Source organism: Meriones unguiculatus, chromosome 10 (assembly GCF_030254825.1).
Source record: "Meriones unguiculatus strain TT.TT164.6M chromosome 10, Bangor_MerUng_6.1, whole genome shotgun sequence".
Classification (NCBI taxonomy): domain Eukaryota; kingdom Metazoa; phylum Chordata; class Mammalia; order Rodentia; family Muridae; genus Meriones; species Meriones unguiculatus.
In genome coordinates this window covers 75,631,042-75,643,577 of record NC_083358.1, presented here as the reverse complement: position 1 = coordinate 75,643,577, position 12,536 = coordinate 75,631,042, and the positions used below count along the sequence as shown (strand labels likewise).

The 12,536-nt window shown below is 40.5% G+C and overlaps 1 protein-coding gene across 1 annotated transcript in view; it reads left to right on the top strand.

Annotated features, from left to right (window-relative positions):
* Positions 1-12,536, top strand: part of Col25a1 (collagen type XXV alpha 1 chain) — a 406,766-nt gene that overhangs the window by 228,673 nt on the left and 165,557 nt on the right. Inside the window, exon 5 of the mRNA XM_060392693.1 lies at positions 6,757-6,774. Coding sequence (XP_060248676.1) covers positions 6,757-6,774 — 18 coding nt within the window. The remainder of the gene's footprint in view (positions 1-6,756; positions 6,775-12,536) is intronic.

Genomic DNA, 12,536 nt, shown 5'->3' with positions numbered 1-12,536 from the left:
AGAAAAATTCTCAACTTCATATGGAATAACAAGAAACCCAGAATTGCTAAAACAATCTTCTACAATAAAAGATGTTCTGGAGGTATTTCCATCCCTGATCTTAAGCTGTACTATAGAACAACAGTAATAAAAACTGCATGGTACTGGCATAGAAACAGAATGGTGGATCAATGGAACAGAACAGAAGACCCAGAAATAAACCCACACACTTACGGACAGCTGATCTTTGACAAAGAGGCCAAAACCATACATGGAAAAAAGAGCATCTTCCACAAATGTTGCTGGTCTAACTGGATGTCTACATGTAGAAAAATGCAAATAGATCCATACTTTTCACCCTGCACAAAACTAAAGTAAAAGTGGATCAAAGACCTCAACATAAAACCAGACATTAAATTGGTTAGAAAAAAAAGTGGGGAAGAGCCTAGAACTCATTGGCACAGGAGACAACTTCCTGAACAGAACACCAAAAGCACAGGCTCTAAGAGCAACAATCAATAAATGGGACCTCATGAAACTGAAAAGCTTCTGTAAAGCAAAGGACACTGTCAGCAAAACAAAACGACTGCCTACAGATTGGTAAAGAATCTTTACCAACCCTTTATCTGACAGAGGGCTAATATCCAGTATATATAAAGAACTAAAGAAGCTGAAAAGCAGCAAACCAAGTAATCCAATTAAAAAATGGGGAACAGAGCTAAACAGAGAACTCTCTGTAGAGGAATATCGAATGACAGAGAAACACTTAAAGAAATGTTCAACATCATTAGCCATTAGGGAAATGCAATTCAAAACGACCCTGAGATTTCATCTTACACCCATCAGAATGGCCAAGATGACAAACTCAAGTGACAACACATGCTGGAGAGGTTGTGGAGAAAGGGAAACCCTCCTCCACTACTGGTGGGAATGTAAACTTGTACAACCACTCTGGAAATCAATCTGGTACTTTCTCAGACAACTAGGAATAGCGCTTCCTCAGATCCAGCCATACCACTCCTAGGCATATATCCAAAAGAGGCTCAAGTACACAATAAGGACATTTGCTCAACCATGTTTGCAGCTTTATTTGTAATAGCCAGAAGCTGGAAACAGCCCAGATGCCCCTCAACTGAAGAATGGATGCAGAAATTGTGGTGCATCTACACAATGGAGTATTATTACTCAGCAATGAAAAATAAGGAAATCATGAAATTTGCAGGTAAATGGTGGAACCTGGAGAGGATCATCTTGAGTGAGCTGTCCCAGAAGCAGAGAGACACACACGGTATATACTCAATCATATAGACATATAACATAGGATAAACCTACTAAAATCTGTGCATCTAAAGAAACTAATCAAGAGAGAGGACCCTGACTAAAATGCTCAATCCCCATCCCCAAAGGCAAAGAGGATGGACATCAGAAGAAGAAGAAAACAGGAAACAACCTACGAACCTGCCACAGAGGGTCTCTGAAAGGCTCTGCCCTGCAGACTATCAATGCAGATGCTGAGACTTATGGCCAACTGTTGGGCAGAGAACATGGAATCTTATATAAGAAGTGGGAAATAGTAAGATCTGGAGAGGACAGAAACTCCACAAGGAGAGCAACAGAACCAGAAAATTTGAACACAGGGGTATTCCCAGAGACTCATACTCCAACCAAGTACCAGGCATGGAGATAACCTAGAACCCCTGCATAGATTTAGCCCATGGCAGTTTAGTGTCTAGGTGGGTTACATAGTAATGGGAAGAGGGACTGCCTCTGACATAATCTGATTGGCCTGCTCTTTGATCACCTCCCCCTGATGGGGGAGCAGCCTTACCAGGCCACAGAAGATGACAATACAGCCATTCCTGATGTGATCTGATAGACTAAGATCAGAAGGAAGGAGAGGAGGACCTCCCCTGTCAGTGGACTTGAGGAGGGAGGGTGAGACCGGGAGGGAAGGAGGGAGGGACTTATGGGGGGGATACAAAGTGAATAAAGTGCAATTAATAAAATAAAATTAAAAAAATAAAAAAGAAAGAAAGAAAGAAAAAAATAATCTTTTAAAATATTCTAGAGGCAGAAGGACTCCATCAAATGCTTGGGCTTTGCAGTTAATTGGGAGTAAATTCTGATTTTTCATCCTATAGACTTTGTCTTGCTTTCTTCTCAAGAAGCTTAGGTTTCGCCATTTGCCAATTTAAGGAGGCTTAAAACTATGAATGGCAAAACACATATCCCAAAGTGCTTAGTACTCAGTAAGAATCAATGTAAGACATACTATTCTCTTTCCTCCCCCTAGGAGAGTATAAGAGTAATAACATCTACTGGAAGTAGATTTGGTTCTTCTATCCCACTGGGCTAAATAAAGCTTACCCCACCATATTTCAGGCAAAGCCTTTGAAAATGAACTGGTTTATCCCCAGTAAATATGAAACTTTTTTGAGCAAGTTTTAAAGACACTCCAAGAATGGAGAAAGGGGAGGCTGCACAGAATTTGGAGCAAGGTACCCTATGACACAGCCAATAGAATGAGGCTACATATTGCATGTTTGTTTTGCTGCTTTAAAATTATTAATTTAATTAATTTATTAAACACAAAATAATGTGTTTCTTATGTATCACTGTACCTTGATATTGATCTCTCCTACCAAATAACTCCATTTTTTATGCCCTTCAGTGTTTGCCTTATAAAGCAAACAAAACATGAGCCCCAACATTTGTTATGTACACATTTACAGGGATTATGTCTTCTTGATGAACTAGTCTTTTATTAATATGTATTTAATTCTTTATCACTCATGACTAATATTTGCTTGAAGCCTAATTTATCAGATTTTTGAAAAGCCATCTTGTCTTTTGTTAGTCATGTGCATTGACTACCATCCTTTAAGTCTTTGTCTTTATGCATCTTTGCTGCTTGGGTCTCTTTATTGGGGACAACAGATGGTATGTTACTGTTTTATAATCCAATCAATTACTCTGTGTCCTTTAACTGGAGATTTAAGAGCAAATGCTTTATATTTAGAGTTATTATAGAAAGAAGTTTGCTGATTCCTGTAATTTTGTTGGTTATTTCCTGAGTTGATCTGATTGATATTGTAGTCTTTTCTTTCTTCCTATTTACTATCAGGACTTGCTGCTTTGCTGGGTTTGAATTGATTCTTTCCTAATTTTTCTTCCTTCATCTTTACCTCTCCTTCAGCTTCCTCTTTCCTATTTGCTTAGGTTTGATGCATCGATCATATCTCAGAGTTGTGGGAAGTTGTGGTCATATTTATTTATCTTTCTTTGTGAAACTATGAGTGTAGTTTTACTTTATATCAGAAATACATGATACACTTTGTTCTGCTTGATCTAGTATATTGGTGATGGTTTGGATATGCTTTATTTAATTCATTAAGTTCATTGGTTAATTTTATTTTTATTTTTTATTTTTTTGCTTTAGGAGTTGCTGTTTATTTTTTATCAGAATCTCAGTTTCTTTGCTGACAGAAAAATGCTTTAAATTTATTGAAGTTTACATAGGAGGAAAGAAGAAATGTTTGAAAGAAAAGGAAAGGAACTGGTAAAGAGAAAGGGTAAAAAAAATGAGGAGCAGAAGACAGGAGAATAGTTGAAGAAAGTTGCATAAACTCAAAGTACAGATTTGTAGGAAAGAGAGAAGGGACAAAGGAGTTAGTAAGGAAATGGGAGGAGTGGGAATCTCACTAGGCCTTACATACGTGTGTGAAACTGTCAAGGAATAAATTTACTTAATCAATGAAAGAAAGATTTAAAATAAGTCAGATTCCCTAGCCTTACCTATACCTTTTTTTCATATCACAGAAAATTATTTGAAGATAAATGATTACATATTTTAAATCCAGATGGGTTCTATATGAAACAGAATATTTCTCCCTAATAGCTGGAATATTTTAAATGTTGTCTTTAGTAGTTCTTTGGGAATTTTGTACAATGAGTTTTGGCCACATTCACAATGCCCCCAACTCCTTCCAGATTTGCTCAGCTTCTCTACCCATACAGCTTTTTGTTCATGTTCTTTCCCTGCTCCTAGCAAGTCCAACTTGAGTTTTCATATATTCTTGGATGTGTGTCTATTGCCAGAATGTGATCAAATTACCAGCAGCAATACTCTTAACGAAAACTGACTCTTCCCCCCACCCACACCCCAGAAGCTTTAAATTGCCAATAGGTGCTTGGATCAAACTAAGATTTCATGTCTACCCTCTTTCTCCATGTGGGGGTTTTGTATGGCTTGACCTTGCTCTGGGTTGTACATCCTGCCATTAAGTACTGTGAGCTCAATGTACAGGTGCCTTGTTGTGTCTGGAGAACACCATTTCCTTGGATTCACTGACCAGCTCTGCTCTTACAGTCTTCTTGTTTGGTCTTCCACAAACATCCCTGAACCCTGAGAGGAGAGAATGTAACCTAGATGATCCATTAGGGTTGAACGTTCTTCAAGTTCTTATTTTCTTCAGCATAGCCAGTTGTGAGTCACTGTATTAGTGACCATCTACCTCAGACAGAAGCTTCTTTGATGATGGTTGAGAGATGCATTAATCTATAGGTATAACAATAAGTCATTAGATCAGTTAATATGTCCATCCAGCACAATAATAGTAGTGGGGTGTCCTGTCTAGGTTCTTGGTCCAACGGTGGCACCACATATGGGTTTCCTTATGTGGACTGAGACTTAAATCCAATAAGGAGGTGGCGGAAACTTCCATGGTATGCGTGACACTGTTGCACTGTAGGCCTGTCTTGCCAGAAGAGTGGTTATTGTAGTATCCAGAGTTCACAGCTGGGTAATATTGATAAGTGGTTTTATTTGTGCGCCTGAGTGTATTGTCTGTCCATGGTGGCTGGAGGAGGGCATCAGATACCTTGGTGCTGGAGTTAAAGGCAATTGTGAGGTGCCTGAAATGGCTGCTGGGAACAGAGCCTGGGTCTTCTGCAGTAATACTTGCCCTTAACTCCTTATTTCTGGCCCCATACTTGGTTTTTTAACTACTTGTAATCTAATATTTGTTATGAGACTTAGTCTTGTGAATCCAACTTACCCAGAGTATAATATCAACATAATGGAGTGCTTCTTCTTGCCGTCCTGCTAGGCAGAGGGGTGGCTGGTTGAAGGTAGAGCTGCATCTCTGATCCTGCTCAAGCTGGTGCTGTACCTGGAGTGGTCTGAACTGCTCGGGGCTGCAGCCACCTGTCTTTGCAGACACGGGGTACCTCTAAGCATTCTTAGCTTTTCAGCTGTCTCTCACATGAGACTGCACAGCGTGTCCATCTGTGTGGCTAAGGTCTAAGCCACGGGGTGTTTACCAAGTGTGCTGTGTGTGAGCAGAAGCAGGTAGAGGACTGAGATGTTGTGGTGTCGCTTGTGCTATACAGCTTTCCGATCCTGCTCAGTACTGAACACCCTGCAGGAGGGAGAAGGTTGCCAGGGGTGACCATGGAGTCTGAGCCTTGGGCTATCAGTTATTTTGCTCACTGCCAACGAAGGCATTGCCATCACAAAGGCAGGGCCACAACCCCAGGATCCTTCACCAATGAGCCTCCTGCTCGCTGAGCCTTCTGTTTGTGTCTAGCCCTCATTGAATCTGTTACTGCCACTTGCCACTTACTTCTTCTAAAGGTGATGGCAGGTTAATTCCAGGATCTTTGACTTATCAGGCTCCCGGGAAGCTCTTTAATAGAGAACTCCTCTCAGAATGGCAAGTAGGCCACAGACTTTTCAAACATAGGCTGACCCACACAGGAAGCCACTGTCACAGCAGATCCCCACCCCCCACCCCCACCCCCGACACACACTACATTCAACACTTCTGAGGACTGTGGGTTAGACTGCCAGTGTCTTCACCAGAGCCAGCGCCTTACGGGGATGGCTGAGAGCTGGGAGGCAGGTGTTGTGTGCTCTTGTCTCCACATTGCCCGAGTGTCTCTCTCTTCTCAGCCAGCTGCTCTGTCCCACTCTGCGATTTCTGATGTACAGAGAGGCAGCTTCTACTCTGCCAGCTTACCCCAGAAGTCTATTTAGTTATTTTGGAAGATTCTGTGTCTTTCATTTAGTCTCGTTTGACTGAAAACTCAGTTGGAGAGTTTGTGCATGTTGTGTGTCATCAATGCTTTTGTTCCCAGTTGATTTTCCTTGGAAGCATTTGTGATTACACTGTTGGGAGATTTTCATCAACTTAAGGATAAAAAAAATGTGTCGTTCGAAATGAATAAGATTGATCAGAGGTCATTATCTATTGACTGTTAGAGGAATAAGGGTGCATTATAATCCTCCAAAGATCCCTTACATACCTTTTAGAACATTTGATTATGCAAAGTAAAAGGAAGGTGTTATTAAAGATAAAACAAAAAAACCTCAAAATGCTGGAACAATGGAAAAGTCCACGGACTCCTTGGAACTGTAGCTCTGCCAGGTCAGGACATGTAGGTCAGCAGTTATCTATGCTGGGAGGTTTGCCCTCGCGGTGGCCCACTCACACGTTACTGTAACATGGGGGTAATACCCCCTGACATTCCCCTCCCCAGCTAAATGCTGCCGCATCCTGAATCACTCAAGTGTGCAGCACCCCTGATCCCAGGGCTCTCAATTCACAGGATACAAAGATTTAAGATCCAATATGAAGTTATTCATATTATTGTCTTTAGACATATTTTAAAGATGTTTAGAACGATTTTAGATATCAGCATGTTAAAAACATATATTGAAAATATCCATCATAGACATCAATTTTATAATTGTTTTTTCTTCTTTTCCAATTTCAGGGTCAGCCTGGTCCTCAGGTAAGTGATCTCTTTCCTGACTAATTAACCCCAATTTAGGATTTTCCTAGTGGGGATGTTTTCCTTCAATTCTTTTCAAAGAATTGAAAAAAAAAAAAAAAGGAAAAACCACTATGACCTGGTAATTGTGACAGTACCCAGGAGGCTGGCTGTTTTCCAGGAGTGAAGCCGGGAGACACTTCAGGGTTGAGGGAGTCACTTCACCTGCTGGGCCGGATGGCAAGTTACGGCTTAAGGTAGCCTCCTTCCCTCCCACAGAACGAGACTCTTAACTGACCCAAGCCAATGCCCAAGCTCTTCCAGGCATGGCGACTTGTTCACGTGGGCTGGTTTGCCTCAGATGCTGATTAATCAAGTCCTAATGCAGGCTGCAAGCCCACAGACTCATTATATACACTGAAGTATCCTGCTAGCTGCTTCCGACTCAGTGTAGTCGGGTACTGACTTTGTTCTCCAACTGCTGCAGACATGATTTATAAGTAAGCACAAATGCAGCCGACAGGCAGTCTTTTGAACTCTAAATCATACTGAAGGAAGAAAGAAAAACATTTTTAAGAGGTGGGGAACACATACAAAGATAGAATTATAGAAATGAAGCAAGCTCCTATCTGTAGTGTAGCAAATTCAAACTCAAAAGCCTCCGTACTCCTCGGTAGCAGGATGCTATCGAGAGGAGTTGGGCGTTAAAGAGGATGCTTTCCTTTAACACTGTAACCCCTGTAAGTGATGCAGTTACTTGCTGTGTTCCAGTCCATCTTCTTTCCTGTGATGTGTGAACCCCGCTTCTGCCCTAGATTGTTCCCTGATAAGCCATTTTATGGTAACTTTGTAGTCGGTGTCAGGAGTTATTTCTTTTTTTTTTCTCAATTTTCTTTTATTTTTTTTATTTTTCTTAACTTATATATATATATTTTTTAAATTTTTCATCAATTACACTTTATTCATTCTGCATCCCCCCATAAGCCCCTCCCTCCTCCCCTCCCAATCCCACCCTCCCTCCTCCCTCTGCTTGCATGCCACTCCCCAAGTCCACTAATAGGGGAGGTTCTCCTCTCCTTTCTGATCTTAGTCTGTCAGTTCACATCAAAAGTGGCTGTATTGGAGTTATTTCTTATATGTTAGTCTTCATTCTATACAGTATGAACAGTTACTCTTAGCTCTAGCTAGAAGGTTGAGTAATAATACAAGCAGAAACCACACTTACTGCAGTACAGTCCTCCTTTCACATTAACCTGGAAGAAAAGTTAGGCTCTTTTTTTGGTACCTTGAAGTTCTTTATTTTTGACAGTATTATCATTATCATCATCATCATTATTTACAATTTATTTACTTTGTATCCCAGTTATAGCCCCCTCCCTCATCTCCTTTCTGGCCCACCTTCCCTCCTTCTTACACCCTATCTCCTCCCCTAGTCCATTGATAGGGGAGGTCCTCCTCCCCTACTATCTGATAGACCCTAGTCTATCAGATCTCTCTTATTTATTTATTTTAATTTATATTGGTGAGGAGAATGCCCTCGTTATTTTTAGCTTTTCCTCTTGTAGTCCAAGTCATTTCAAGTTAACAGAACCCTGACCTCAAGCTACACTACAAAGCAATAATAATAAAACCTGCATGGTACTGGCATAGACATAGATCAATGGAATCAAATCAAAGACTCAGAAATAGACCCACACACCTATGCATACCTGATTTGATAAGGAGCCAAAATCAATACAATAGAAAAAAAGACAGCATCTTCAAAAAATGGTACAGGTCTAACTGGAGGTCTACATGTAGGAAAACGCAAATAGATCCATATTGTCACCCTGCCCAAAACTCAAATGTGAAGTTTCTTAAATGCCCCAGACCCAGGACTTCTGAGGATGACTTTGACCCCACCTGTGAGTATTGCCTGTGCCTGTATGACCCCAAGTTCTAGCAACCATGTGATGTTTAAGGCACCCTGTTTATGGCACCTTGCAGATAACGTGGGATCTGAACCTTGTTCAACATATGGTCCTGGTGTGTTGGGTTTCTGTCCAGATGCTGGATTCTCTGTTCTTGTTGAATCATTTACTGACTTCCTCCCTTACTCCCTTTTTATGTTGCTCTTCTTGTCCCGGGTCTCCCTCTGTTTCTTCCTCCTGCCTGTTGTCAAAGTCAGGGCTACGGTCCTGTAAACACAATGGCACTGCTAATGTCAGGTGGGGATGACTAAATCCCTTTAGCTTACAGCATACCTGGTAAGATTTTAGATTTCTCCTGTATCCGTCCCCATTGCAATTCTTCACATTGGTGTGACAGGGAGCAAATGAGCTGTGGGGAGCAAGTCAGCAGGGTGAATATTTGGCTTTCCCCTGACAAATGGAGGCACTGAAGGCTGGGCTGAGAGAAATCAGTGGGGATCCTATCACCTCTGTTGACCAGATACATTTTTCTACCATGGCTTTGATAATGTCCCTTTCCTGATGCCAAACATTTGAGTCTTAATGTGTTCTCTGTCTAGAGTGTGACAGAGCCTCCTGATTTGGCCTGTTGTCTCACCTTCCACTGATTTTCATTTATGTTCTTCATGAACCCTATGCTTCACGTAGACCAAATTGAACCATTTACATTTTCTATTCTAAGTGGTTGCTTTTTTTTTCTCCTTTCTTGGGACTCCTTCCTCTTAAACCTCGTGTTCACATATCCAAACACAAGATAATTTTCTTCTTTACTGAAGAGATTTTCTTCCTTTCCCATATTCCCACAAAAAAGTTATCTATGCAGCTTGTTAGAGTATATTGTGCTTAAAGAAGAGAGCATGGACTTCCAGTTAGACATGGTACAAGTCAGATCCAGGCTGTGTCACTCTTAGCCTCTGCCTCCTGTCTGAATTACTTATTCACTGTGGTAGCGCTGTCCGCATGTGTAAGACAGTGTCCTTTGTTAATACATGTTGTAAAAGTTAAAGTGTCATACATAAAATAGCTCATGTGATACCTGTACGTGGTAAGCACTCAGGAAAAAATGAACTCTGTTATTCTCCTTTGGGTCATTGTAGTTATTTCTAATCATTTCTCTCTCTCATTTTTTATTAAAAATATTGCTATGTTTTATGTGTATGGTATTTTACCTGCGTATGTATCTGTATACCACTGGCATTTCTGGTGCCCATGGAGAGCAGAAGAGGGCGTCAGAACCACAGTTACAGATGGTTGTCATCTAACACATGGGTCTTAGGAATTGAACTCTGGTCCTCCGGAAGAGCAGTCAGTGCTCTTAAAGACTAAGCCATTTCTCCAGCTTTCTTTTCCTTAACATACTTTTTATTTATTTATTTTTTTAATCTTCAATGCAGGATCTGTGCTTTCCATCATCTTTACTTTCTTCCACATCTAACTTACTACATCACATATAGTAATTTAATTGTAGGGTTCAAAGCTTTGGTTTTGATTTTCACAATCAAACTCTTCTTGCCTAAACATGTTTTGTTTTTGTTTTGTTTTGTAATTGTTGATGTTGTTGTTTTGAATCTCAGAGCCCTCTTCATAATTCTTCTTTGGAGTTGCATGTGAACATAAAGTAGCTGTAATTCCCTTAGGAATTTTGAGCACTAAAGTGGTGTGCATGTTGTAATTCTGTATTACCCAGTGAGAAAAAAAATGTAAGAGCAAACCACAAGCAAATTCCATCAGACAACTGCACAGGGAGGCGTGCAGCTTCCATTTGTGTTTGCAGATACACTTGGAAAGAAGTTGAAGATGTCGCTATGCCCTCTTTCCCTAAGTACCCATTTGCTTCTTTTCTCTGTTCTAATACTATCGTTGTCGTTTCTCAAGGCTTTATGAAACTGTAAACTCAAGCTGTATATGCACTGTAAAGAGTTCTTCTGGGGTAAAAAATTGTACTGTGGGGCAGTATTGAGCTTTCTAGTCATATGTTCTAAATTATGTACAAAGCTCCTTCTAACCTAACACTTTAGCAATTCCCATATTTCATATTTGTGTTTCAGTCCAGCTTTTTCCAGATTCACATAGTCTGATTTGGGGGCAGAAGGAGGGCACATGCATTCTCTAAGAAATTTGAAAAATGTGTGCATGCCTTTGTGCACATGGGTGTGTAGAAAGCCCCGATTTCACTCACTGCTGTGTCAAACCAGCAATGTATCATCACCTGGATAAACTCAATAGTCTTGCAAAGTATATTTTATTGTTATTATAAAACAGTGAGAATGATACTACAAGCCCGAATGCTTTAGAGTTTGGGGAATCTAATTAAGTGTCATTGGCATTGTGGCATGAAAGACTCCATTGTACTCCAGATGGGTTGTATTATTAAGAGCTTATATGGTATAACTATTTCTTTATTTTACTGTAATCCATATGTCTTTATTTCACATGCACATTCATGTATTTAAATAGTGTAGAATACAGAATTATTTCCAACTAAATTAATTAAAGAGCTTCCATTGCCAACTTTATGCTGTATTTCCTAAGAAATATATTACCTCTCATTTCATCTGAATTAATGTGGGTAACCTGTAGTGTTCCATGAATAATTAAGCTGACTGTCTATTACTTTATCTCATGGAAGCTGTTACCCTTAGTTTTTTCATTCTCAGAGCCCCTTGTTTTTTTTTTTGTTGTTGTTGTTGTTTTTTAATCCCAGTCTCTCCATACAGTGTTGATAGAAAACGCATAATACAATTTTTGTCTAGTAGCAAGGACTGAACTCAAAGCGCTGCCCACGCTGGTCAGATGCTCTGTCCCTGAGCTCTACCCCAAACCCCTCCGTAAACTCTGCTTAATAGATACGTATTTAGTAATTCACATTTAACGATAATTTTATGTGCACCCGATAAACCCACTGAAGATGTCAGCCTTCTGCAGTCTCCTTTTAAAGAAGCATATGAAACACGAGGCACAGAGTTGCGGGAGTGGCTCAGCGTTCCGGAGGCAGACACCTGGGTTGACATTCTACCATTTACTAATGGTGTGACTTTGGGCAATTTTTCTAGCTTAATGCCTCAGCTTTTCAGCATGAAGGGAGAATGATTTGATTCAATACATAACTTAATGAAGCAGCCCAAGCGGTCTATGGCACACACAGGTGTTGGGATTAAAGGCCTTTGTAAATTCCTGCTGCATGCCTTCTTCCTTCAGCACAGCCATAAAGACCTGACGTCCTTCTGCTGCTGCATACTGTCCTTGCAGGTGGTCCTTCACCTGCTGGAAAAACAGAAGGAAATAATGGACTCAATATGTGTAGCTGTGGATAAATTAAAGAAGTCGAAGACTGATTAGTTATTGTTGGGTACGATGGTCACATTTGAGGTCTCTCTATAAAACAGAATGCTACCTACACAGTTACAGGTGTTCCGAATATTCTTTAGTGGCATAATATGCTTTGAACGGTTTCAGATTTTGAAACAACTTTGATTAGCATAGCGAGTGCAGGTCTACTCCCTCGCTAGGTAAAACTTAGCCTTTCTATCTGGCTGTGTTCCTCACTCTTCTTCCCAAATGACCAGTACATTTGATGCTAAATTTTTATGCTCTTAAATCAGAACAGATCTATTTTAGTAACTCACCCTCAACGAAATTTCTCTTTACAAAAACATGAATAGAATGAAGAGGTTGGGATGAAAACTCAGTGGGTAAGAATGCTCACTTCCCAAGCATGAGGACATGGCGCTGACTCTTCAGTACCTTCAGGAGAAGCTGAGGAATGAGATCTATGACCCAGCACCATAGGGCTCAGAATCAAGAAGATCACTGGAGCCCACTAACTGCTCTGCC